Source organism: Euprymna scolopes, chromosome 4 (genome assembly GCF_053919585.1).
Source record: "Euprymna scolopes isolate OS-2025 chromosome 4, ASM5391958v1, whole genome shotgun sequence".
NCBI lineage: Eukaryota > Metazoa > Mollusca > Cephalopoda > Sepiida > Sepiolidae > Euprymna > Euprymna scolopes.
Genome location: NC_136485.1, coordinates 138,762,907 through 138,787,299, shown reverse-complemented (window position 1 = coordinate 138,787,299; position 24,393 = coordinate 138,762,907). Strand labels below are relative to the sequence as shown.

At 33.2% G+C, this 24,393-nt stretch overlaps 1 protein-coding gene across 1 annotated transcript in view; it reads right to left on the bottom strand.

Annotated features, from left to right (window-relative positions):
* Positions 1-626: 626 nt before the first annotated feature.
* LOC145269446 (uncharacterized) overlaps positions 627-24,393 on the bottom strand; it is a 42,682-nt gene continuing 18,915 nt past the window's right edge. Inside the window, exons 5-9 of the mRNA XM_080125122.1 lie at positions 23,818-23,940; positions 20,612-20,710; positions 12,171-12,281; positions 8,987-9,086; positions 627-1,850 (exon numbers count right to left, since the gene is read on the bottom strand). Of these exons, the coding sequence (XP_079981248.1) occupies positions 778-1,850; positions 8,987-9,086; positions 12,171-12,281; positions 20,612-20,710; positions 23,818-23,940 (1,506 nt within the window). The 3' untranslated portion in view covers positions 627-777. The remainder of the gene's footprint in view (positions 1,851-8,986; positions 9,087-12,170; positions 12,282-20,611; positions 20,711-23,817; positions 23,941-24,393) is intronic.

The following is a 24,393-nucleotide window of genomic DNA, read 5'->3' as shown; positions in this document are numbered from 1 at the left end:
CTCCGTTGGACACAGTAAGTTTGGGAAAATGAGTTAAAACTATACAAAATACTGTTAGAAACTCGCTCAATATGTTACCGTGATATAGGCTGACATATATTTGGTGGATTTTTAACAGCATTTGTATAATTTTTAGTTTTAACTCATTTTCCCAAATTTACCGTCCTCAACAGAGAGTTGGGCGCCATTTGTAATTTTCAAATACATTGGTAAACACTATGTTTTTCGAGCTGAATAAACATGTTATATTAAATAAAAACTCTAAGAAAATTATCCAGTTAGGTAGAAAAGTAACTTATCTTGGCTTTGATAACATTTATTTGTTATATATTTGTTTTTTGACAACTTTTTCGAATCTATGTGTATAGTAAACCCCCCCCCCCCCCCCAAAAAAAAAAAAAATTTATTACTCTTGATTATACAAAAATCTCTCAAAGTAATGAGGAAAGTCGAATCCAAACTGACAAAACAGATTCTCTCACTTTGGTCTACAACATGCTGGAGAGTTTAACAAAAAAAAAAAAAAAAAAAAAAAAAATGGAAATATTTTCACAAGGTGTCACCCAATTAAATTCCATGTTTTGTTTTAGTCTCATTTCAAACATATGGAGATGTAGTGAGATCGGCAGACGCTATCTCCATTTGGAACCGAAAATACATATTTTTATTTACAGAAACAAATCTATATGTGCAAAAATGCCTGCCATTATTTCCACAAATTCATAATCCCCAAGATTTATAGATTCATTGCAAATGTCAAAGCAAATCTTTTATGGTTCAAGATTCATCGACAGTAGGAGTCAAATGAGTTTTGTCATTTGAAGGCATATCGTCGTCATCATCAGATATATTTTTTTTACTTTCAGTGTCATCAACTGTTTTACCTGTGTTCCTGTATTCTTTACATGTAGGTGTTAAAGATGTTTTTTCATCTGAATGCACATTATCATCAAATACATTATTTTTAATTGGTGAATTATTTTCAACAAAATTTTTGCCGGGGTCACCATATTCTTTACACGTAGGTGTGAAAGAGGTTTTGTCATCCAAGTGCATATCATCATCAGATATGGTGTTCTTTTTCTTTTTAATTGGTGAACTATTGTCTAAAATATTTTTGTCAATGTCACCGTATTCTTTACACGTAGGTGTGTAAGTGGTTTTGTCATCCGAATGCATGTCATCGTCATCATCAGATATCATGTTCTTTTTCTTTTTAATTGGTGAACTATTGCCATTAATATTTTTGCCTGTGTCTCCATATTCTTCACATGTAGGTGTTAAAGAGGTTTTTTCATCCGAATGCATATCATCATCATCGTCATCATCATCAGATATCATGTTCTTTTTCTTTTTAATTGGTGAACTATTGCCATTAATATTTTTGCCTGTGTCTCCATATTCTTCACATGTAGGTTTTAAAGAGGTTTTGTCATCCGAATGCATATCATTATCATCATCATCATCAGAAATGATGTTCTTTTTCTTTTTAAATTTTTTGTCAACAACATTTTTGCTTGTGTCATCATATTCTTCACATGTAGGTGTGAAAGGGTTTTTCTCATCTGAATGCAGTTTATCATCAACAGAAGATTGTGAACCTTTGTTAGTTTCAGCTAACATATTGCTATCAATGTTTTGATGTCCATCCGCATCAAAAGAGATTAACTGCTCATGACCACTACTGCCATCTGTTGAATCTACAGATGCATTGTTACCTGATTGGGTGATAATCTTTGCAGCATCATTTGACGGTTCAACAACAGAATCCTGGCACTGCGACACCATCGTAGGTGAATCTTGTGATTGTTTTTCTTTATCTTCAGCTGACGAAACAGAAGGCAAATCCTCTGAAAGACAAAAGAATTTTCAAATAATAACAAAGAACATAATAATTTACTTTAAACTATAATAATCTTCCTTATAACCAAGTAATGGAATTTTTCCCCTATTTCATTGACAACTATAGCTTTCTAACCTTGCTTATGCAAATCTCATTCGATAGTCATTTATTTAGACCAAGTCTTGATGCATGTTTTCAGAAAAAAATGCATTCCTTTCATTTGCTTTCAATAACTTTTACCTTTTTCCCATCTTCTCTTAACAGAGCTGCAATGACAACATGCATGGTGAAAAGTCATTCAAGAATACAGCTAGCCAATGAAAAATGGTAAAGAAAATAGAACTTGGCAGTACACCGCCAGAATACCATGATCCTCTCTCTGATTCTCACAGAGCAAAGAGCAGACCTTGTTGTGTAACACGAGACAAAGTTGACTGTACACTGGGAGGATAATTTTACAATTGAAGAAGAATGAGATATGGTGCCAGGGAAAAGGATAGAATGTGGAATATTATTTTTGTTTGATTGTGAGAACTTGAGATGTTACGAAAAATCTAATCCTTATACTGTGAAATCGTTTTTGTTGTACAAACAACAAAGTAAAAATATGAAACAGACAGGAAGCAGCAGAGAAAGTATCATATTGGGTCTGGTTAAAAATAAAGAATAAGTGTTGGATAGAAAGTAGCTTCTACTAGAACCAATATGAAATCCTGATGGGAAAGTTGGCGGCATTTTGCAGAGATGCAGTAGAGGAGAAGATCTCAAAACTGAAGTGGTTCCACCTGATGATTGCAATAGTGGATCCAATTGTGGAGCTGTTAGCTGCTATGATGGTACATACAAATCACTTCTATAAAAGTTGAAGGTATTTTCACTCTCACACTCAGATCTACTACCACTGCATCTACTTACACTGAAGTTTTGTTCATAAGATATTTTGTAGTAGCACTGTAATTTCAATATTTTTTCATTTTGCTATTGTCTTTTAGCTCCTCTACATTTCCTACCAAAATACAAAATGTTCCCTTCAACTACACTTTCTTTTCTTTGGAGTGTTTTCATTAGCTATTCCAATGATTTTCTTTTGCATTTTCAATTAGCAGAGTAACGTTAGCAGAATGGCATGAATGGTCATAACAGTTGCTTCCCCATTACGTTTTAATGCAATTTAGATTAAATTTTCTGAACCATAGGATTTCTTAAAAAAAAGAAAAGAAACTATAATCCTGAATTACACAAACTCCATTAAATTGAATTTCTTTTTTCCTATAACAGTATCGATTTTCTGAGGCTGATAAATACCTTAAATATAGAAAAGCTTGTCTGTCTAAATGATGAGGACCATTTGATCATCATGGAGGGATGATGAGTGACAATGTGCTGAAGTGTGAAACAAGAGTTGCGCAATCTCTAACCAACCTCTCCTGAATCGGCACTGCTTAATTCAAGTGGCAAGGAGAAGACTAAGACAACTGGAAACAATGCCGAGATAAGCAGAGAACACATACAGAAACTGGTATTCTCAAATGGTCACCCATTTTAGTACTGACCAAGCTTAATATTACTTAACTTTGTTGATCTAACAGGAACCAGTGTGTTAACGTAAGAAATAATATCTTATTATAATGGAGATTTAGCATCATTTTAAAAGAGTTCCTTTTAATCCTGTAACATTGACAATTAATATTTTATTCTGTACCTATTTTTGTTAGAACACTGAAAATGATAGGTATAATGGTAGCAGCAAAGAAATAACAGCGCTTCTATGTTATAATAATGAAAAAATATTGAATTTCAAATGAAACAAATGATACTTACGTAATTGTCAGGTGTCAAATAGCATCATATCCCAAAATTACGAAAAACGTTAAAAAGGTAGAAAAATAATTATTTATAAAAAAAAAAAGAAATTTGTGAAATGAAGCAAAATAACTGTTAAACTTACTAAAAAAAAAGAGATAAGTTGACAAGGGAGATAATTAAGTTCTGTTGCTTACATCACGAGATGAATATAATTCAAAATGTTGGACAAATTTTATCGAAAACAGTTTTTTCATTAATAATTATTTTTCTACTTTATCGTTTTTCATAATTTTTGGATATGTTATTGTTTGAGACTTGACAATTACGTAGGTACCATTTGTTTTACTAGCTCTGTTCACATGGACTTGATGAAAACGATCAGAAAGAAAAGAATTTAATAGGAAACAGAGCAAAGGAGGAACTCCAAAGTAATTTTTTTTTTCTTTCTTCATGACTATATTTTTACTTAGGCTTATTGTCTGATGCCTGCTCACATGTCTTTAAAGAAAAAAAAAAAAAAAGCCAAAGATTGTAAGAACAGGATATTTTCTTTTTGCAATGTTGGCACACTTAGCTGATATAAAAAAATATGCAGTAATAATAAATATTTATTGATTTAAATTTCCCCAAGTGTGTTTTTACTTTGAAGAAAATATGTGCACATTTGTGTTTTTACAGTAATTGGGATAAAATAACACTTTTATAGTAAAATATTTAGAGATTTATAAAGAATCGGAATTGGTAATTGTATCGGAATTGGGAATTTAGTACGGAATCGGTAAAAAATATTGGAATTGTCCCATAGTTTTTGGTGCTTACATTTTTATCAAGACTCAAGTGAAATATGGCAGTTCAACATTTTTTTTTATATGAAAATCGCTCCAGATAAGGTGTGAAAAAGGAGCTAAAAAAATAAAAATACGACAAGGAGTGTTGTGTGAATTCAAATATCCAGAAAACAGCAATTATTCACCCTTAGTCAGAAACATTACTCCTGGAATATGAGGACTAAAAGAACAGAATAAAGAAGCGAGTTACAAGGCTGTTGAAAATTACTCGTTAAAATAACAGAACACTTTCTAAATATACATATCAGGGAAAAATATCAGTATGCACTGAAAATGATTGGGAACTATCGAGTAGAATTTTACTAAAGAAATAAAATTAATCTACTATTTGGAGTCCACAAAATCTGAACAACATCCACGTTCCTTGGCATTCGGGCCAGGATCACAGTGTGTGGTATCTGTTCTGATGCTACACTTTACCTTTTCTGTCCTCGGTCGGTGAGGAGAGATCTTCCATGACTGAGACAATTTTTATTTTTGTTCTTATCCAGAATGCCCCTTTTTGGGGAGCTGGATTTTCCCTACGTTAAAAACTGACATTGTGTCTAACTCTGCTCCTGTGGGGAAGCAAGAAAATAGGAACATTCATATTAAGCCATAGTTTCATAGAAGAATTATCTCCCTTCTTTTAATATGAAGACAACATGCTGGTTGCTTGTTCAAATTTTATGAACTTCGGATAGTAAATTCATTTTAATAATGAAATGTAGTTTGCTTGAAGCATTGTGTAATTTATGTATGAAGGTAAGTGTTAGACGGCTATCACAATGCAAAAAATGGAATGTTGTCGGTGTCGAGGAAGGAAGACAAATGATATATTTAAATCTATATATATATGCACACACCACACACACACACACACACATATATATATTTAATGATTTTTTTTTTTCTAAAAAAACATTTAACATTTATTTATCTAATTTTTTTCTAAAAAAAAAAAATCATCAAATAAATATATATATGTGTGTACAGGACTCTATGGACAAATTTATCTTTAGTTGACCTTTGACAACTAAATATTTTCGTTTATTAGCCAAATAGAAAAGTTACTAGCCAAACCCACATGACTTTTGGAATATGACATCTTCATTCTGTGACAAGTATGTACATCAAAGATTTTTCTGTGTTGTTTTAAATAAGTGTAATTCTAAATATACAACAAATTTTATGTTGATACTTGAAGCTATAAACATTCTAATTTCTTCAGATGTGTTTTTAAACCGTCTTCAATAAAAAACAGTATATTGTTCGGGTTTGTATTACTGTACACATAGATTCAAAAAAGTTGTCAAAAAACAAATATATAACAAATAAATGTTATCAAAGGCAAGATAAGTTACTTTTCTACCAAACTGGATATATTTTTTGTGTTTTTATTCAATGTAACATGTTTATTCAGCTCGAAAAGTATACAGTGTTTACCGATGTATTGGAACATTCAAGATGGCGTCTGATTCTTTCTTTAACACGGTAAGTTCAGGAAAAGGTGTTATAAATAAAAAACCGAATAAAATACTGTTAAAAACTCGCTCAATATATGTTACCGTGACATAGGTTGACATATATTCGGCGGGTTTTTAATAGTATTTTGTATAGTTTATTATTTATAACACCTTTTCCCAAACTTACGGTGTTAAAGAGGGTGTGAGACGCCATCTTGAATTTTCGAATACATCGGTAAACACTGTATGTTTTCGAGCTGAATAAATATGTTACATTGAATAAAAACACAAAAAATATATCCAGTTTGGCAGAAAAGTAACTTATCTTGCCTTTGATAACATTTATTTGTTATATATTTGTTTTTTGACAACTTTTTCGAATCTATGTGTACAGTAATACAAACCCTATTGTTCTATTAAACTTTTATTGTTTAAATAATTTAACTTTAATAAATAAAAAAAAAGTTGAAAAGATATTTTTCACTCAGTAATGAGCTTTGGAAGATTGTCAGAGAAAGAAATGCAATCACCAAAAGGTAAGTGTTTCATTATTTCTAGTCACCACTTTGAAAAATCAATAGCAAATGCGACTGTTTTACTCGCAATGTAGAGCCCGGGTGTATATATATTTATGTGTAGATTTAAATATATCACTTGCTTTTGTCTTTCTTCCTCAACACCGACAACATTCTATTCTTTGCATTGTTATAGCCTTCTACACTTACCTTCATAAATTAATTTTATTTGATATTAAAATTCTATTCATTTATTTTCTGTAATTTTTGGTGTACACTATTTTTTTTTTTTCACTAATAAGTATATTAAACTTTCTTGTTTTTGTATTTTGAACTGCCATATTTCACTTGAATAAGCACCAGCTATTTTTTAATTTATAATATTTTTTTTAATAGATATTTCTTTTAATAGATAATATGTTTTTTAACTAAAAATAATTAATATGCACTTTAATTTTGCTTCATCCATTGACTTTCCTCCCCCACTCTTTCCCCTTAATTATTTACACTTTTGGAAAAATAATTCAATGAAGGAATGTATAGCATTTAAAAAAATGTATTGACTTTTCGGTACTTGTAGTTTAATCAAAACATTAAAAAAAATGAAAATATTTTTTTAAAGTTATAGTGTACATACCCATTATTGGAATGAAGTTCTCCGAAAAAAAAAAAATTTCACTTAATTTGATCAAACAGTTTTTTTTTTCTTTTTTTCACAGAGGATAATCAAATTTTACTGAGATCGATCATATCCCGGCATTTTGTGTATTTCACACATGAAGAGGCGGGGGTGGGGGGTGGGGGTTGCTTTTAAACGAAAAAGTGATTAACAGGACAAAATGAAAAAGGGATTAAAAAAGACTCAAAAACTCTGTAAAATAAGCGAAAAAAAACTAAAATATTTATGTAGGTATTTCTTTCTGCCCATGTTTCAGAATAATCTCTCCAAATTTCGACAAACTTAAAGCAGTGATTGGAGTTATCTCCCCTGGCGCCCTTCCCCCTCTTCCTTATTCATGAACTGAAACAAGATGGCTGCGACACACTCAATCTCATTAAGCGAGGATGGAATTATCTCCCTTTTCACACCCTCCTCCTCGTGCGTGAAATAAACAAGATGGCGGGTAAAGATCGATCACATTAAAACTTGATTTTCCTTTTGTAAAAGCTGGTGGCGAATGGTGGTGCCCATATTGAATTTTGAATAAAAGTCCAAATAATATACTTTCTTCTGATATTCATTAATTGGAGGAATTATACTTCAAAAATATATTATAGTTAATTTAGAATAGAGAGTTACTTTTGGCTCACCTTTTCCGAATATCACCGGATATAAGTTTTCCAAAATAAAAAAAATAAATTAAACAATAATTAATAATTTTCACACACACACACTAGTGTTCCATGCTTATGCAATCATCAATGTAGGGTAACAATTCCTGCCAGTCATGAGACTCGAACCCAGTTTTTCTTCAAGTAAATTACATTAACCTCTTGTATATTTTTTAAAAATGTGTTTCTTTTAAAATTTAATAAGAATGGTTTTAATTTTAAAATATAATTAAACTTCATTGTTTAAAAAGAAAATTTGAAAATATTTTCTGAACATTCACAATTTCATAATTCACAATTTCATTAAATATTTTTTATTACTTAAAAAGAAAGAAAACTTTTTAGATTTTTGAAATAAGATCAAATCACCTTAGTGAGTAATTATTTGTGTAAAAAAATAATTCAACTTATATTTCCAAAATATACTCAATTCATTAAATATCTTTATAATGAAATTTTTTTTATTTTTGTAAAAAGAAAATATTTAAAATATTAATTCTTCCAACATAAAATAAAAAAAAAAATCATAGAAATTGTTTGAGTACTTCTGTTTTGTATTGTAAACCGTAACAGGAAGTATTTTATATCTGAAATCTATTTTGGCTTAAGATCATTTTCTGATGATTTAAACTCTGGACTTATTCTATCACACCAAAAATTGGTTCTGCAATAAAAGAGTTCTCCAAGCTTTTATCTTTGGCTGTTCACCATGACAATGAAAGCAAGTGAAATACATACCAAATTATCTATGAATACGATGAAATAAATATAAATATACTTATTTTTTTCATTACTGGAATCCTTTGAGATGAGTAATTTGTATATTTATTCATTTGCCGACTGTTATCCTCATCTTTATAATTGTTGTTTCACGATGTTTCTGGGTCCGTGGCACAGTGGATAGAGGCATTGAATCTCTACAGTTCCAGGTAAGCATTGTCCGAAGATAGCGGTTTCAATCCTACCCAAAGCCGGCCAGAGGATTAATTGGCCAAAATGTGGTGAGACCACAACAGTTGTAGAGGGTAGTAATTACTGAGGATACAGTTAAGAGACTCAGCATTCCTATATTGTTACGGTTAACGACCTGACAAAGGTCAGAGGAATAGTTGGCTGAAGTGTCATGAAGCAATAACTATGAAGATAAGGATAACATTCCGCAAATAAATAAGTAAATAAATAAGTAAATATACTTACTTGAATTCTGTAAATTTTGAGCCTGCAATTTCTGAGCCCGTCTCTCTAACGCCAAACGTCTGTTCCTTTCAATCTTCTCTTTCAACTCATCACTAAGAACCTGAAAATTAGAAAAAATTTAAGTAAAAGGAAAAAAAGATATCAATTACATAGGGGCCAATTGAATAGATAATTAATTTTTGTCCAAAATTCCTGATTAAAAAATAAAAATAAAGAAAAATCTGTATGATGTACGTATCTGTGATGAAATGAAAATATCATAATCCAAAAACCACATAAATTCACCAAATAGATTTATTTTTTAAGAAAATCAAATTTTATGAGTAACCAAGGAACATCTGTTTCATGTTGCCATTTTTAAAACAATCCCAACAAAGACAGATAACTATACAACAATTCAATCCTGCAAGATTTTTGTTGTAATACCTACGAATTTTCATTAATCACTTAAAAATGATTTTCTTCAGAAAAATAAAACTAACTGATCAATTTATGTCATTTTTTGGAAGATCGTATTTTATTTCCATCATGGGTATGTATATCATAGATTTTTCTTTATTTTTTTTTATATAAGGGAATTCTGGATAAGTACCAATTTTTTTTACCTGATATATGCAATCATTTTTTGGCCAAACTTAAGGAAAAATTATATAAAAATACTTGTTTATAACTTAAGCGGTGTTGCTATCTGGCTATGTTAATGTTGTGTGCCAATAATGCGGTTAACGCGCTACCAAGTTGAATGCAATTGGTTTGTGTCCTGGGTTAGGTGCACAGAGGTTGAAGGTTTGAGGCTGACAGGTCTCAAACCCATTGACTTCACTTGAAAAGGTGCACCTGCATGATAGCAAAGGTCACAGGCAAGTCAGTACGTTTTGAGTGCAAGTCGGGCAACGGGGGTTACCGCCTCACACATACCCCTTAAAATAAAGAGGGATGCACATGCATTTTCTAGACAGTTTGAGTTTGAGAGTCTACCGTTTAGAGTCCACAGTTCGAGTTCGACAGTCTGTCGCGATTCCGAGAAGATGGAAAACTCCTCTTGGGAGTGGCGAGAGATGGGGAGGGATGGCAGGTAAACCGATAGCAAAATTCTCTCCTCCTAACGATAAGTAGAGAACAGGGACATGACTTTGATCATGAAGCTGAATAATGTTCCAACTGTTTAGAGAAATGAGACTTGCGTCTGTTGTTATACACGAGAGAGTTTTTGTTCCAGGTGAGCCGACATTGGGACGCAAAACACTCAAGGACACAGTCAAGGGATGCAAAGAAGATATAAAAGGTACATTCTTCTTTGTTTTTATAAACCCTTCAAAAGGGCTGATATGTCGTAAAGTAAACATTTGACGAAATATAAACAGTAATCCCTTCCCTCGCGCAACATTAATTTCCATCTTTACCTAGCTTCTACGTTGAAAAATATTTGTGAAATTTTGCAGAAAACTGTGTCTGCACAAGAGTACAATAACTATGACGAATGTACTTACATTGCTTTTATTAGCAAAATTAGATATGTTATTTAGCAAAAAATAATTCAACAAATAACTTATATCTACGTTTTTTACAAATTAACAAAAAAAAAAAAAAAAAAAAAAAAAAAAAAATAGAGGTCAGTTAGTTTTAAAAATATATTTATGAGGTATCCCAAACTAGCCTAGTTTAGGATGCAAAAACTGGTAAATAAAGTTAAATTTCCCTTAACTTCAACTTGCAATATCTTGTTTATTTTTTTGGTTATTTTGAACAAGTTTGGATTTAAATAAAATTTAATCTTTTTGTTTTATAGATATATAATTCTTTTTCTTGTGACTTTAATAGTTTTTTTTCAAGGTTACTTCAAGTTATGTCACTAATGTTGGTAAACGCCACTTTATTTTTATACAAAAAAATGTTGGTGTTTTTCAAATGTAGTGCGCGCAATATTGTGAGTCTCTACATATAAAAAAATAGTACCAATTTAAAGAAAAAAGGTCACTTATCAATATGGTGAGTTGAAGTTGTTTTTCACAAAAACATCCAACTTAAAAACTTCAGTGAAAGAAATATGAAAGAAATTCAATTGAAAAAATTCTGAAAATGGCACCGTTTTGTAGAGAAATATCTTCTCTTTAATAATCTGTTGGTGTCATATCACGACACTCATAAATCAATAAATAAAAGTGAATGCACCTACACATCGAGATTTACAACTTAATGCCAAGTGACCGCAGTACGAAGTATCATCTCAAAAATCCACTGTCAGCACGAACGAGCTGCTTGACCAAACGAAAACGTAAACAAACAACTTGTTTCACTAAATACATATATCAAAGTTCTTGGGTTTATTTAAAAGTTATAGAAAGTTATTGTTTAAAATAATATTTTTAGTGCGTCAATAAAAGAAATGAAAATTTACAATTTAAAAAATAATGTCAGTTGTTTATTTTCTATCTTTCAAACTTTCATATGTTCTTTGCTTTATCTTCTTTCGGTTGGATAAACTTCAGCATTGTTAAATTATCTTTTAAAAATTAAACTGGGTACATTTTAAACCAAAAAAACATTTTTAGTTGCGTGTGACTGTGACAGAAAAATTTGTTTCATTTTAAAAAATGTGCCTCATTTTTTTTTTGTTTACTTATTTAATTCCCTTATGTTCTGTCGGACGTTTTTGCTATATCTAACATTTTGTTAAATTTTTTTTTTTTTTATTAGACTGTACAGTTACATTACTTTAAAAAAAAATTAACAAAATACAGCTAAGTTTTAAGTTACATGCAACAAGTAATGTGTAAATAAAAAAATTAATTTCACGTAAAAATGTGCATTTTTTTTGTTTATGTTCTATCGGGAGTTTTGATAAATTTGAAGATTTTGTAAAATTATTTTTAATTACACTGTACATTATATTAAAAAATAATAACTGAAAATATTATTAAGTTATGTGTACGTGGCACATAAATGAAAAAATTAATTTCAATATAAAAAATCAATTACCTTACTAACCGAGAACAAAAAAGTGTGTAGTATCAGAAAAAAAAAAAAAGTGTAGTATCTGTTCTGATCTTGGCCCGAAGGCCAAGAAAACTCTTTTCAAAACACAGACTTTCATTTTAAAGATGGAATTTTAAATTGACAAAAAATTTTGCACTGACCAAATAGTCATAGATGGAAGATAATAGTATACAGATAGAGGACTTACAGTTTTTGATTGTCCGCTAGTATTCATCTGTGATAATGATGTTTGCGAATTACGTGGAGTTGATGTCTGCATCATTTGATCAAACGCTTGCTCGGCTTCAGTTATTTCATCCTAGGAATTTGAAGAAAGAAATAAAATATTCATAGTAAACAAAAAATTCAAAGTAATCAAAGGTAAAAATTTACAAAATGGCCACAGTTAATAATCAAAACATCGAAAAAAAAAACACAAAAAAAAATAACATAAAGCAAACGAACAACGTTAAATGTAAAAATCGAAAAAATAAAAACAAAAAAGAAAACAGAAAAACGAACGTTAAAACTTCTGAAAAAAAAAACGTGAAAAATGGCTTAAATAAGCCTGTTTCGATATTAAAATTTTAAAAATCGGTGGGTACCCGGGTGTTTTTGGGTGTTTGTTGTTGGTCGGGGGTGTTAATGAAAACCTAAAAATAATCGAAGTACAAAATAACAGAAAAACAAACGTTACGTGAAAAATGGCTTAAATAACACTGGTTCAATATTTAAATTTAAAAAATCGAAAAAAAAAAAAAAAAAAAAAAGAAGACATCTCAAACCACGATTCGAACCCAAAACGTTTAGATAATGAACCAACCTCTAACCAACTGAGCTAACACGATGTACATGAAATTTAGTCAGTTCTTCAACTATTTAAACTAAATCAGGTCATGACGTCATCTGACGCATGCGTAGAACCGGTCGTCGTCATGAGCGGACGGTTTTTATTGACACCCCCCCCCCTGTAGAAAATTGTCGATTTCAGGGTGAAAAAATTAAAGTTTTTGGCCAATTTTTTGATATTTTTCGGGCGAAGGATGGAGCTTCAATATGATATCAAGTTTGTGAATTTTTGTTCTGTCTGTCGAAAGTTTTTAGCGGACACACAAACACGCATACATACATACAAACATACACACATTTCTGCTCTTATATATATAGACTAGCGGTGGGTACCCGGCGATGCCCGGGTGTTTTGAGTAAATCAAAACTCCAGGGAGAGGTGTGGGGCTAAAATAATAAAAAAAAAGTTTTGGTAGGTGAGTATGAGGATCGAACTTGAGGTAACGTTGGAAATTAAAGTGTGAAAAAAAGACGCACAACGTTAACCACTGGGCCACGGGGACATACAAGAGAAATACGTTTGAATTTATTTATTTAACTATTGACAGGTGGCAGCAATAAAAGTTAACTCTGCTGCTTCTATTTGACCTCAATAATTAGGTCAAATAGAAGCCACGCAGTTAACTTGGGTTTGTTTACCCAAGTTTTTTCCCCAACAGATGTTGGGGAGGGGGAAAGCAGCTCCCCATTTTCCAGATTGATTAGCAATTATCTGATATGAGAGGTGTCCCCACATTGATCAAAGCTGATTGCTTCTGGACGTTTCCCGGTGCGATTGCCAGGAACAGTGTTAGCTTTGAATTAGTTTCGCTTTTTATACGAAAAAGCCGAATCAACACGTGAGAAGCCAAAATAGCAATAATTTTGTAAAAGTCGATGTAAATAAATCTAGACACAACACGCTTTCCCAAATCCTAGATATTATTATCTACAGCCTATATAAACAGTTGTAAGCGATCGTAACCCCCCCCCCCTGGGACCATATGCGAGAAAAGCCTTTGCGAAACATACACGAAATGGTCACACACATCTTGCCTTTTATATATATAGATAGATAATACAGTTATTTACAATTTACACTTCAAAAGTAACAGTGATAATCACGGTGGAGGTTTGAGTGAGTGCGGGTCGCAGATCTGTGTCAACTTGTATTTTCGCTTTGTCTGTCCAGCTTGCTTTCTCTTTGCTCTTTTTATTTATATTACTTTCACCTGTTGACCTTTTTCTCGCCAGCTTGTTTATTGTTTGCAACTCTCTGGGTCATAGTTCCTGTTGATTGACCTGTTAACCTTATTTCCGCTAGCATTTGTTTATTGCACTTTTCTGCTGGTTTTAGTCTAATCCATTTAATATCGGTTAGCTTTCCAGGTCAATTGATGTCATGGATATAGGTCGTTTTAAATCCCGGAATTGACTTATTGTTCTTCGATCACCTGAACCTCTCCCTAACAATTGATCAGAATGTCCGATTAGCAACATTGCATTCGTTGTATGTAAGTGTGCAGCAGGTTGGTTCTATATATGAAAATCAAATAGACACACTTGCGTAAATGCATGTATTATCGCTCATGGATGCCGAGAAACAATTTACAAAAAAAAACACCAAAAAGGAAATTATCTGTGCAAGAAAGAGCCATGAGATGGATCATTTAACTTGTCTAGAATCTAGTCAACTTATAAACAGAAAATACCTAAAACGATACAATTTTTGATCTTAAAATGCACATCAACTTATACACAAGTATATACGGTAACTTGTGTGCTAATGCCAAGAGATGTTTTTCCTGATCTTTATAAGTGGAAGACTATTACTATCCTTGGTGTGGACACACCACATCACCTTCCCTCCCAAACTTTATGAAGAGGTCTAAATATCGTTTACTCCAAAGGTTTATCACGATAAGGTTTTTAACTTAAATAGTTTTTCCTTTGTTTCACTAGTCATCAGCATCTAGCATCTCTTCTGGACAATGCTTCTAAGACATGAATGAAAAGCAATGAATCAAGCTTTCTTCCCAGAACTACCCGCCTGTGGAACATTGTTCTGTTGTACTGCTTCGCGGTCGACTACAACATGGTAGCCTTCAAATCCAATGTAAACAAGTTCTTGTTGAGCCGTCCCCATAATCAAATTCTACCCAATTTACACCATTAGTGATTACTACACTATCACCTTATATTCATTGACCCTTATCCTCGAGTGGCTTTCAGACCTTGATAAGTGGCAGCTCCCAAGTAAAAAAAAAAAAAAAAAAAAAAGTGCAGAACCCTGATATACTCCTACTTTAACATTAAGTTGTCACTAAATGCATTGTTAATTCTAACACAACTTATCATTTCTGTGCATTGCTTGGACAAACTTCACCAGCCACACATTTGCCCTTAGTTTACACAAGGTCGACCAGTTAACTCTGTCAAGATTTCTCCAGACCTACAAAGGCAAGATACGAGTTCTTCTTACCAAGTGAGAAAAGCAAGCTTGAAAAATGTTAGCATTATATGAAGCCGAAGCAAAACAAAATAACCATCTATTTGACTTAACTTTTAGCAGCATTCATCTGGGTTGGGCTGAATCGGCTCCAGTGCTCGTCTGAACTCCAATCTCTGGTCCCCCCTCGCCAATCTTTCACAAAAAACACCCGTCTAGCTGAATCCACTGTGAAAAATTTCCCCCACTCTTTATCTGTGCCTAAATCAAAACGTGGATTCCATGAACAAAGCTTCTTTCTTAGAACTGCACGCCTGTGGAACTCTGTTCCGTCTGCCTGCTTCCCACCGGACTACAACTTGGATGTCTTCAAGTCCAATGTTAACAAATTCCTAATGAACCGCCCCCTTAAGTAAACACTTCATCAAATCTCCACACTAACGTAATGTACTTGCAATAACCCTTATCCCTGAGTGGCTTCCGGGCCTTGATAAGTGGTGATCACTGTAAAAAAAAAAAAACGCATGACATGTCAATGCCATCCACGATCAGCAGCAGAATTAGCAGCATGATCTAGCCATTCGCGATTCCAGTGTCTGACACAAAAAATATGAGAACTGAATACAAGTTCCATGCCTACCTTTACCGTCATGAGCCATGCTTTGAGTTGGCCACCTCATCACTTCCTCCCAACCAGTGGGTGCATTGGGTGCTACCAGTTTATGGATTAATTCCTCATTCGGCCAGTGCAACAGTAATGTGGCCAAACCACCATAGTCTCCTTTTGAGGAGAGTTTCTTCCAGACTAACAATGTTACACTCTTACCTATTTCACCTGATGTTTTGTTTATCTTTAAAAAAAAACCCTAAATTTTATCTCCAAATGATTCCTCTATTAATAATAATGTAAATTAATAATATTTAACAAAAACAACATGAAACCATTTTTAATGCCTATGCAAAATTTTTCTCTTTGGGACAATCTTTATACATTACCCACTTCTCAACTTCTTCATTCCACTACAATGTCAACCTATGCCTTGAAGGCTCTTTCATCTACCCCAAAATCTGGTCTATCTATATAGCTGCGACTTTTATAAATTGCCAAGAAGTGTATAAGAGAAAAATGTACAGCACAATCACGTTGACACACCGGTTCTCACAAGATCACTGAAGTTAAGCAACGTTGAGCCTGGCCAGTACAAGGTGGATGACCATTTAGGAAGGCTAGGCATTGTATGTACCTTCTGGGAAGGTTGGGTGTGAGACCAGCACCCTCATCCCGAAAAAAGAACTCGCTACAAAAGTATCTACAAAGTTGGTAGATGGTCTATGCTCCTCCAGGGGTTCAAGGCTATGGGATAGGAGGGCGGGTATAAGAGAAAAGCAGAATAGCTTCAACCCTCAGACTGCTAGACTTTGGAATTCCGGTGCTTGACTACAGCAGTAATTTAAAAAAATATGTCCTTTTAAGCAAAAACAATATACAGTATGTAATTGTCATCTTGATAAGATCAATAATTTTATGGAATTTGATCAACTAGAACATCTGCCATTAATATAAAAAAAAATGCATAGATATCATGGTAAGAATCAATGGCCGCCATTAACGTTGCACACCGTTTGAAAAACAAGGGAGATAATTCAATTTCTCCTGTTTTTGGCCACATTTTGACTTTCAGTATAAAGAAAACAGCGAAATATAGAATTTTATGTAAAAATTATTTTTGTGTACAAAATTTATCTACTCGATCAACTTTCATAATTTTTTTTTTATATTTCTATTTTTTAGATAACATTTATCTAACAAACATGAACCGAAATTTCCTCCGTTTCCTGCTTCCCTGATTTTACTGGCATGCAGAAGTTTAAATGTAATGGTGAGTGACAGGAGAAGCTTAACGGTCTGCCAGAGACAGAGCTAAGCAGAAAGGAGCAGAATTGAATTGAAGTACTGGCCCACCAAAATCAATCGGGTAGTCAAGACCATCTGTAGGAAGGACAGCATAGGGGCGGAGACTGGGGAGCAAGCCATCTTTGATTATCCCCCATATCCACCACTCTCTAGTTAAACCATCACCTCTGGTCACCCTTTTGGTAGATCCCATCCTCTCCCTTGCCATTTAGGAGAAGTGGGCTTCCATATTGGATCTTCCTGATGTGCCCAAACCAACTACAAACAGCTAATCCCAACACATCTTATTGCTCCACAACAACAGCAGAAACAAAACAATTTTAAGATTCAACCAATCAGCACTCCAGAATATGCATGCTGAATTCAAAAGTTGCTCAGAGTCAGCTTAAAACTTCCACACAAACAGTTATCTGTCATTCCAATAATAATGTTGCCCAACCAATAATTACTATTCAACTGATTTCAGGAACTACGCGCATGCACAATGGATAGTCTTATCGTAAAAGAAAAGTGAAAGTTTTCTTTTAGATTTTACTAAAAAAATACAGACCTTTCTCTCCTCATTACGGATAGTCTTTTACATAGTATTTTAAACAAGGTTTGTTAAATATTAATTATTATGTTGCAATATTTTTGGCATAATTGTGTTGATTACGATCACAAAAATTTAAATAATTATGCTTATAGCCCGGGCTGATAAGAACTAACCACTTAAGTACCAGAATCTCATTATAAAATACAGGGTGGAACAATAAGATTGTCGCCCTGGAAAAAACATGATTCCATTTCCATTTGATGAATACCAGTCTTCTTTTTTTTTTGCAGATCATCTACTAGTTGGTCAGTTGTGTAGAAAATCCCAAGAACGAGAGGAGATGTCTGAAAGTGAGGCCATGTTCAACGAGCAAGATCGGAGATGTGCCACTGTACAACTCATGCTCTCTGTTGATATAGATAATGACAAGACCATTGTTAGCATCCTCAAGATGCAAATCCTGACGGTTCAATGCTTGAAGGCACAGCTCGACAAAGTTTCCGACCATAGTTAAGGTCTTTGGTATGGTTTCAAGTGAGAGCCACATCATGCCACCTCACATTTTCGAAGTCGGCTTGAAAGTAAACACCAAAGTGTACCTGGATGTGCTGAAGAGTGTGATGATCCCCTGGTGTAAGCAGCTGGCTGACCCTGGGTGTGGTAGCAGGACTCTGTGCCGACCCTGAACCTGCTGGACTACTTTATTTGGTCAGACGTCGAGAACATCACCAACATGACCTTCTACAACATCAAAGCCAGCCTGATCACTGCCATCCGTCAAAATCCCACCAGTGCTTGTGGAAAAGGCATGCTCCCAGCTCCAGACCCATATCGAGGTGGTGATTGAGGCTGAAGGCGGCTAAATTGAATAGATGTCAGTGCTACATAATTAAGTGACCTGAATTGATTTTTTTTGTTGTTGTTTTCTTTAAGGCGACAAATTTATCGTTCCACCCTGTATAACTGAATCTTTTAATTTTTCAGTCATAGGTTTTCGTCTGGACACAAAAAGGGAACTACACTTTGTTGGTCATGAGTGAATTAATATGACCATTATTTACCTGGAATTCTTTACAATTCAAAGCTTCTCTGACTGGATTGATGCTGTCAATTCTTTTGAAAGACAACTATGCTTAATATTGGATCATTTTTTATCTCTATGATAGTTATTTCCTTTGCTGTCTTTTTTTGGACCATTCTTCAAAAATGGATTACAAGAATGGATTCAATAATGATCATGCATCCAAATTGCAAAGCGACAGTGAGCAGGCGAAGGCTTCTAATCTGATCATATTTTGTTTTACTAATGGATCACCATTTATCATGATAAAAAGCCACTTGAGGATAAGGGTGAATGAGATGGAATGATTGTCAGTTGAAAGATAGCTCTACATTCAATTGTGTGCATTGTCTTTCTCATTCTTTGATATTTTCTTTTCCTCTACAATACAAGAAACATCTGTCTATGAATTCAATTTTCTAAATATGATATAAAATTATGAACCAAACTGTTCAACAAATTTGAAAAAAAATAAATAAATATATATGTATGTATGTATGTTTTAAAAAAACTTTGCTAAGATTAGATATAGGTATATTTTCACTTGCCTTCCTTTCCTTATAGGAGAAATGGTTTTTATTATGTTTCATTGTTAAAGTAGCAATACACATGGCCGTTAAAACGCTTTGGATAATCACAGATTTCAAGGGGTTTCTGCTTTTAAAAACCAAAGCACTTTAAGTCTTCAAAATACCATCGTTTTGTTCAGAAATGAATATACTTTCAAATGAATTAGTAAATAATAATATACATTATATATTTTTAGAGTTTTAAGCAAATAAAGTGATAAAAATGTGAACATCCCCCCCCCCTGATTTCTAAACATTCGTACCGTGTTTCTGTAAAGAATTTTTTAATGTGTTTTTTTTGTTCACATGCAATTTTCTATAAAGGTAGAATCACATATTTTGGAGAGGTGATCAGATGGAGAGAGGTAACAGAAGGTATTAATCTACAATAATACCAAAGAAATATTGCAATATATTCATTTTTAACCAATCCTAGATTTCGATTTCAGTTTTTGGCACATAAAATGCATTACAACTAAACTTTGAGTTCTCTAACTTCTTTTCTTTTAATGAATACATGGCATTTTTAAGCAATCGCAGCATATTTATGTGAATTTACTGCAGATTATTTGGAAACCATTCATTTCTGGAGATTTTCAGTAGCATATTCAGATTCCTTGTACAAAAATACACTTATATGGCAAATTTCATTGCTTAGTCTTGTGTTTTAACAAAGATATAGCATTTTTACTGAAAAAGTAGAGCAAAAAATGTGACAAAACGCATATGGTCTTAAAGAGGGGAAAATACCCAAATACGCAGGGCATAAAAATAGTCATAATTTCCTTGATTTTAATTGGATTTAAAAAATTTAAAAAGATTCTTTCTTAGCTTATCAAGCTCTTTCTATATATACCAATATTGAAATATTTTAAGCCATTTAAATTTTTTCATGTGTATTGCTAGTTAAAGTGTTTTCTTTTCATTAAGTCTGACGAAAGGCTGTTCCTGTGAAAATTTTCAAACGACATAATGCTAGAATTTGTCCGAACAGTCTTGAAACAATTGTAACAAACAATAAAATACTCTTTTTGTAGCTATAAATCCATCTCTCGATGTCTTAGTTTTTTGCTAAAACAATTATATAAATGCTCAATTATGAAATATGATAATTTTGTAGTTTACAGCTTAAGCCATCACCTTTTGGCTTAAAAATTATTGGTATATATAAGATTACTGAATTTACAATTATATAAACCCAGTAAAATTCGGAATATTATAAACAAGACTATATATATATATATATATATATATAAAAAAAATTTTTTTTTTCTTAAAAATAATGCACATTACCATGGCGCCAATGTCTGGGTTTTCAATGTTTTCTCCAGGTTTTGATACAAAATCTTCATCAAGAATAGGCATGTCCAATCGGATTTTTTTTATGCAAGTCTGCAAAAATAAATTAAAAATAAATTAAAAAAAAAAAAAACTTGCTTAAAAGAACTAGTCTGCAAATATTCAGCAAATAAATAAAAGATCTATATTTTGAACTGATTTTTAATTTATAACTTCTATTAAAAGCAAATATGTCTTTATGAAAAACAGTTTGAACTCAGTGAAGTTATTTATCGATGACAATTTTGGTAAAAACAGTACTTGAATAAATAAAAATAAAAATACGATCTTGCTTCAGAATTTTTGAAATGACAAGTTGTATCATTTGGAATATTCAAACAATTTTCATCTTGGTTGTTACTTTCATTATTTTTTTTAAGAAATTGTTTGAGACGAGGCATGAAGCCATTTGATGTAACAAGAACAAAAGATAATTATCGAAAAGACAGATGTCAATTGAACACAATACTAATTTGGGCCAATGTAACTGATTTTCTTCAGGTGCATCTTTAATTATTAACAATTAATTCTAAGTGGCAGTCTTCTAGAGGTTGAAGGTTTAAACCTTACTATGGGCAATGATAACTAAGAATTGCAATAATTAACACTTCTCCCTGGTCATAACAGAAAAATTATCATTTTTGGTTTAATGTCATTTCTACATGTGCGATGCCTCCGTTAAGTCTTGAAAGACAAAGGATACCCTCCGTAAGGGCAGCTGCGCATGTAATTGTGAGGCAAGGGTTGCACAATCTCCAATCACACCTCTCCTGAATCGGCACTGTTTGAGTCCAGTTGCAAGAAGAAGTTCAGGACGACTGGAAACAATGCTGAGACAAGCAGAGAGCACATACAGCACCTGAAAGTCCCAAATGGTTACCCATTTAGTACTGACCAGGTTCAACGTTGCTTAACTTCGGTGATCCAGTGGGAACCGGTGTGTCAACGTGATTATGCCAAATACATTTCTACATGTTAGCAAGGACTGAATGGTATCAATTAAATAAAAAGGGTTCAGTTTGAAATTCCATAAAGGTTCCAGAGTTCAACATAAAGATTCTCAGGTTTAAAAAGATATATCTGAAGATGGTCAGAGCTCACATTGGCCGAAACGTGAAAATAACAAATAACAACCAAGATGAGGATAGTCATTCACAAATAATCACAAACTTTCACAAATGAAAACAGACAAAAATTTCTTGGGTTAGTAGATGTGGAATAGTTGAGGTGTGAACATGCCTCGTGTGAATCCACTGCACTCATGTGATTATCTTACACATGTTGGTTGTCAATCCAGCCAGTGCTGCAGAAAATAATTCTCCATCTATTATATAACTAGTCTGGGTGCCTGGCGTTGCCCAGGTGTTTGGAGGAGTGTGTTGAGCAAAAAAAAAAGTAGTAGTAGTAGACAAGTAGGCTCAAACCCGTACCGTGAAGGGGGAAAAGAATGTGAAAAAAAAAAAAAAATGTCACGTCTTTGCCATTGCGTCCATCGCCAAACCAGAAGTGGCGAAAGTTTAAATGAAGGCTAGTCAATCGAAAAGAAGGGGATGACTTTTTAAAATATCGGCAAAAAAACGACCCCTCCTTGTAGAAAAGTGCCCAGTTGAGGGTGAAAGAATTAATATTTTTAGCCAATTTTTTTTATATTTGTCATCCGAAGGGTCGCGCTTCAAAACAATACCAATCTTGTGAAAATCCAATCGCCTCTCTCGAAAGCTTTAGGCAGACATACAAACACACATACATACATTTAAACAGACAGGTGAGATTTATATAATAGAAGGGAAGTTGTGTGTGTGTGTGTGTGTTCGTATATCTGCTAAAAACTTTTGTCATCTGCATTTACAGCGCACAGACAACAAAAAGTGCTCAATATCCAGAGAATAGCTTCTTCTCTTCATATCCCTTCTGCCAAAATATCTGGTGGGGAGATAGTCACATACTTCTTCCTTTTTGTGACATTTAAGTAGGGGTATCGACGTTGCCCACGATCGAGTTGACATAATAATGAAAAACTTCTCAATATCCTTAGCATAGCAGCTGTGTCCAAATGGAACGTCATGTGAGCCCAGGAAATGCCAGGTATCCATGCTAGTCCAAAATAAAACAAAAGCAACAAGTCCAAGTTACAAATACTCATGGTCATGGCTGTGGCATTCCTCTTCCTTCTTTTCCTTCAGGGAAGCCTGGCTTTGACTGCACCCTCCCTTTCTATCTCTTGAAATCTTTTCACCCTTGATTTGTTCCAAGTTTTTGTTAGTGTTCATTGTTCAAATGTCTAGAGGTTGGTAGCCAGTCAAGGCGTCCACTGGAGATAACGTTGATATTTGCCTGGACTCAACCGTAGATTACTCACAAAGCTTATCCCAGCAGGACTCTACCCACTCAATAAGTGTTGCAATTATCAATACGAGATAGATTTTAACTGCAATCATGTTTTTAATATTGCAACCTTTTGTCTGAGAATGGGTGACGTGTTATTTAAGCCGTTAAGTAACTCGGAGCGGAGTTGTCTCCCTTTGATTTCTTATATTAAAAACAAGTTTATTACATGTATTTTCTCTTCGTGTGTAATTATGTTAATAAAAAGATGTGTGTGTAAAGCCAAAACATGTTACGTTACTTGATTTATTTTTGTCAACTGTTGATATGAGTTCCCATATGAATTTTATTTGAAACAGGAAAGGTATATTTTCTTTATTTAATTCATAATTTACTATCAAAGGTTATCAATTAATCTACAATCAGAGCCTTTTTTTTCAAAGAATATTTCTCGGGTGGTCTGACTTAGGCCAGAGATTTTCAGCTTTCAGTGCCCCCACCCTTCCCTTAACAAAACATCCAACAACTGCATGTCTGCATTTCACATGCACTAGCAAAACATGCAGTTCACAAGGGAGAGCCAAGGAAAACATGGCAGGAAACGATAAAAATGAGCCTGGGGGACAGATGGATAAATAAATGAAGACTTGGTCAGAGATAGGTTAGAAGTCAATTTGATGAAGCAGTGCAACACATGCAAGAATGTAAAACAGACGTTTAACTGAATATTTTGCTGATGATGAGAAAGTAGAAACAAAAAATTTCGATGTAAAAATGATCACTCCTCCAAAAATTGAATGAGAACAATTTAAAATAAAGCAAACAAATAAACAAACCTTTACTTCGCGTTTATTTCCCAGTTTCTCAATTCGCTCCAAACATTCTTCAAACGTTCTTTTGGGGAAAAGTCGATGAGCCCAATGCTCTAAACCCTTGATTACCTTTTCCAAATCTTGAGCCTATCGAACAAAAATATTAAATATTAATTATACAAAAGTCGTTCCAAAAGCAAAACCTCCTATTTTATTAACAAAAAAAGTTGAAGAGCTACAAAGACAGGAGTGGTACCATTAAAATGAGTGACCTTTTGTGCTCCAGAAGTCATTTTAAGCAAAAACAATATTACATACTTAATTGTCATGTTGAAAATAGTAATATATCCAAAAATTATGAAAAATCATTGAGTAGAACGTTATTTATAGTTAAACGTTACTTTTTACGGAAAATTGGAAAAAAATCGCATTTTTCTTAGAAATTATAAAAGTAGACAGCTGTTTACACACAGGGGACATAACTCTGAAACGAATATTTTAGATTACTTGTTCATGGCTGCAATATTGTCCAAAATGAGACTTTTTTTTTTTTTTTACTAAAAACACAATAGCAGTTGTTCTACTTGATGAATTTTCCTA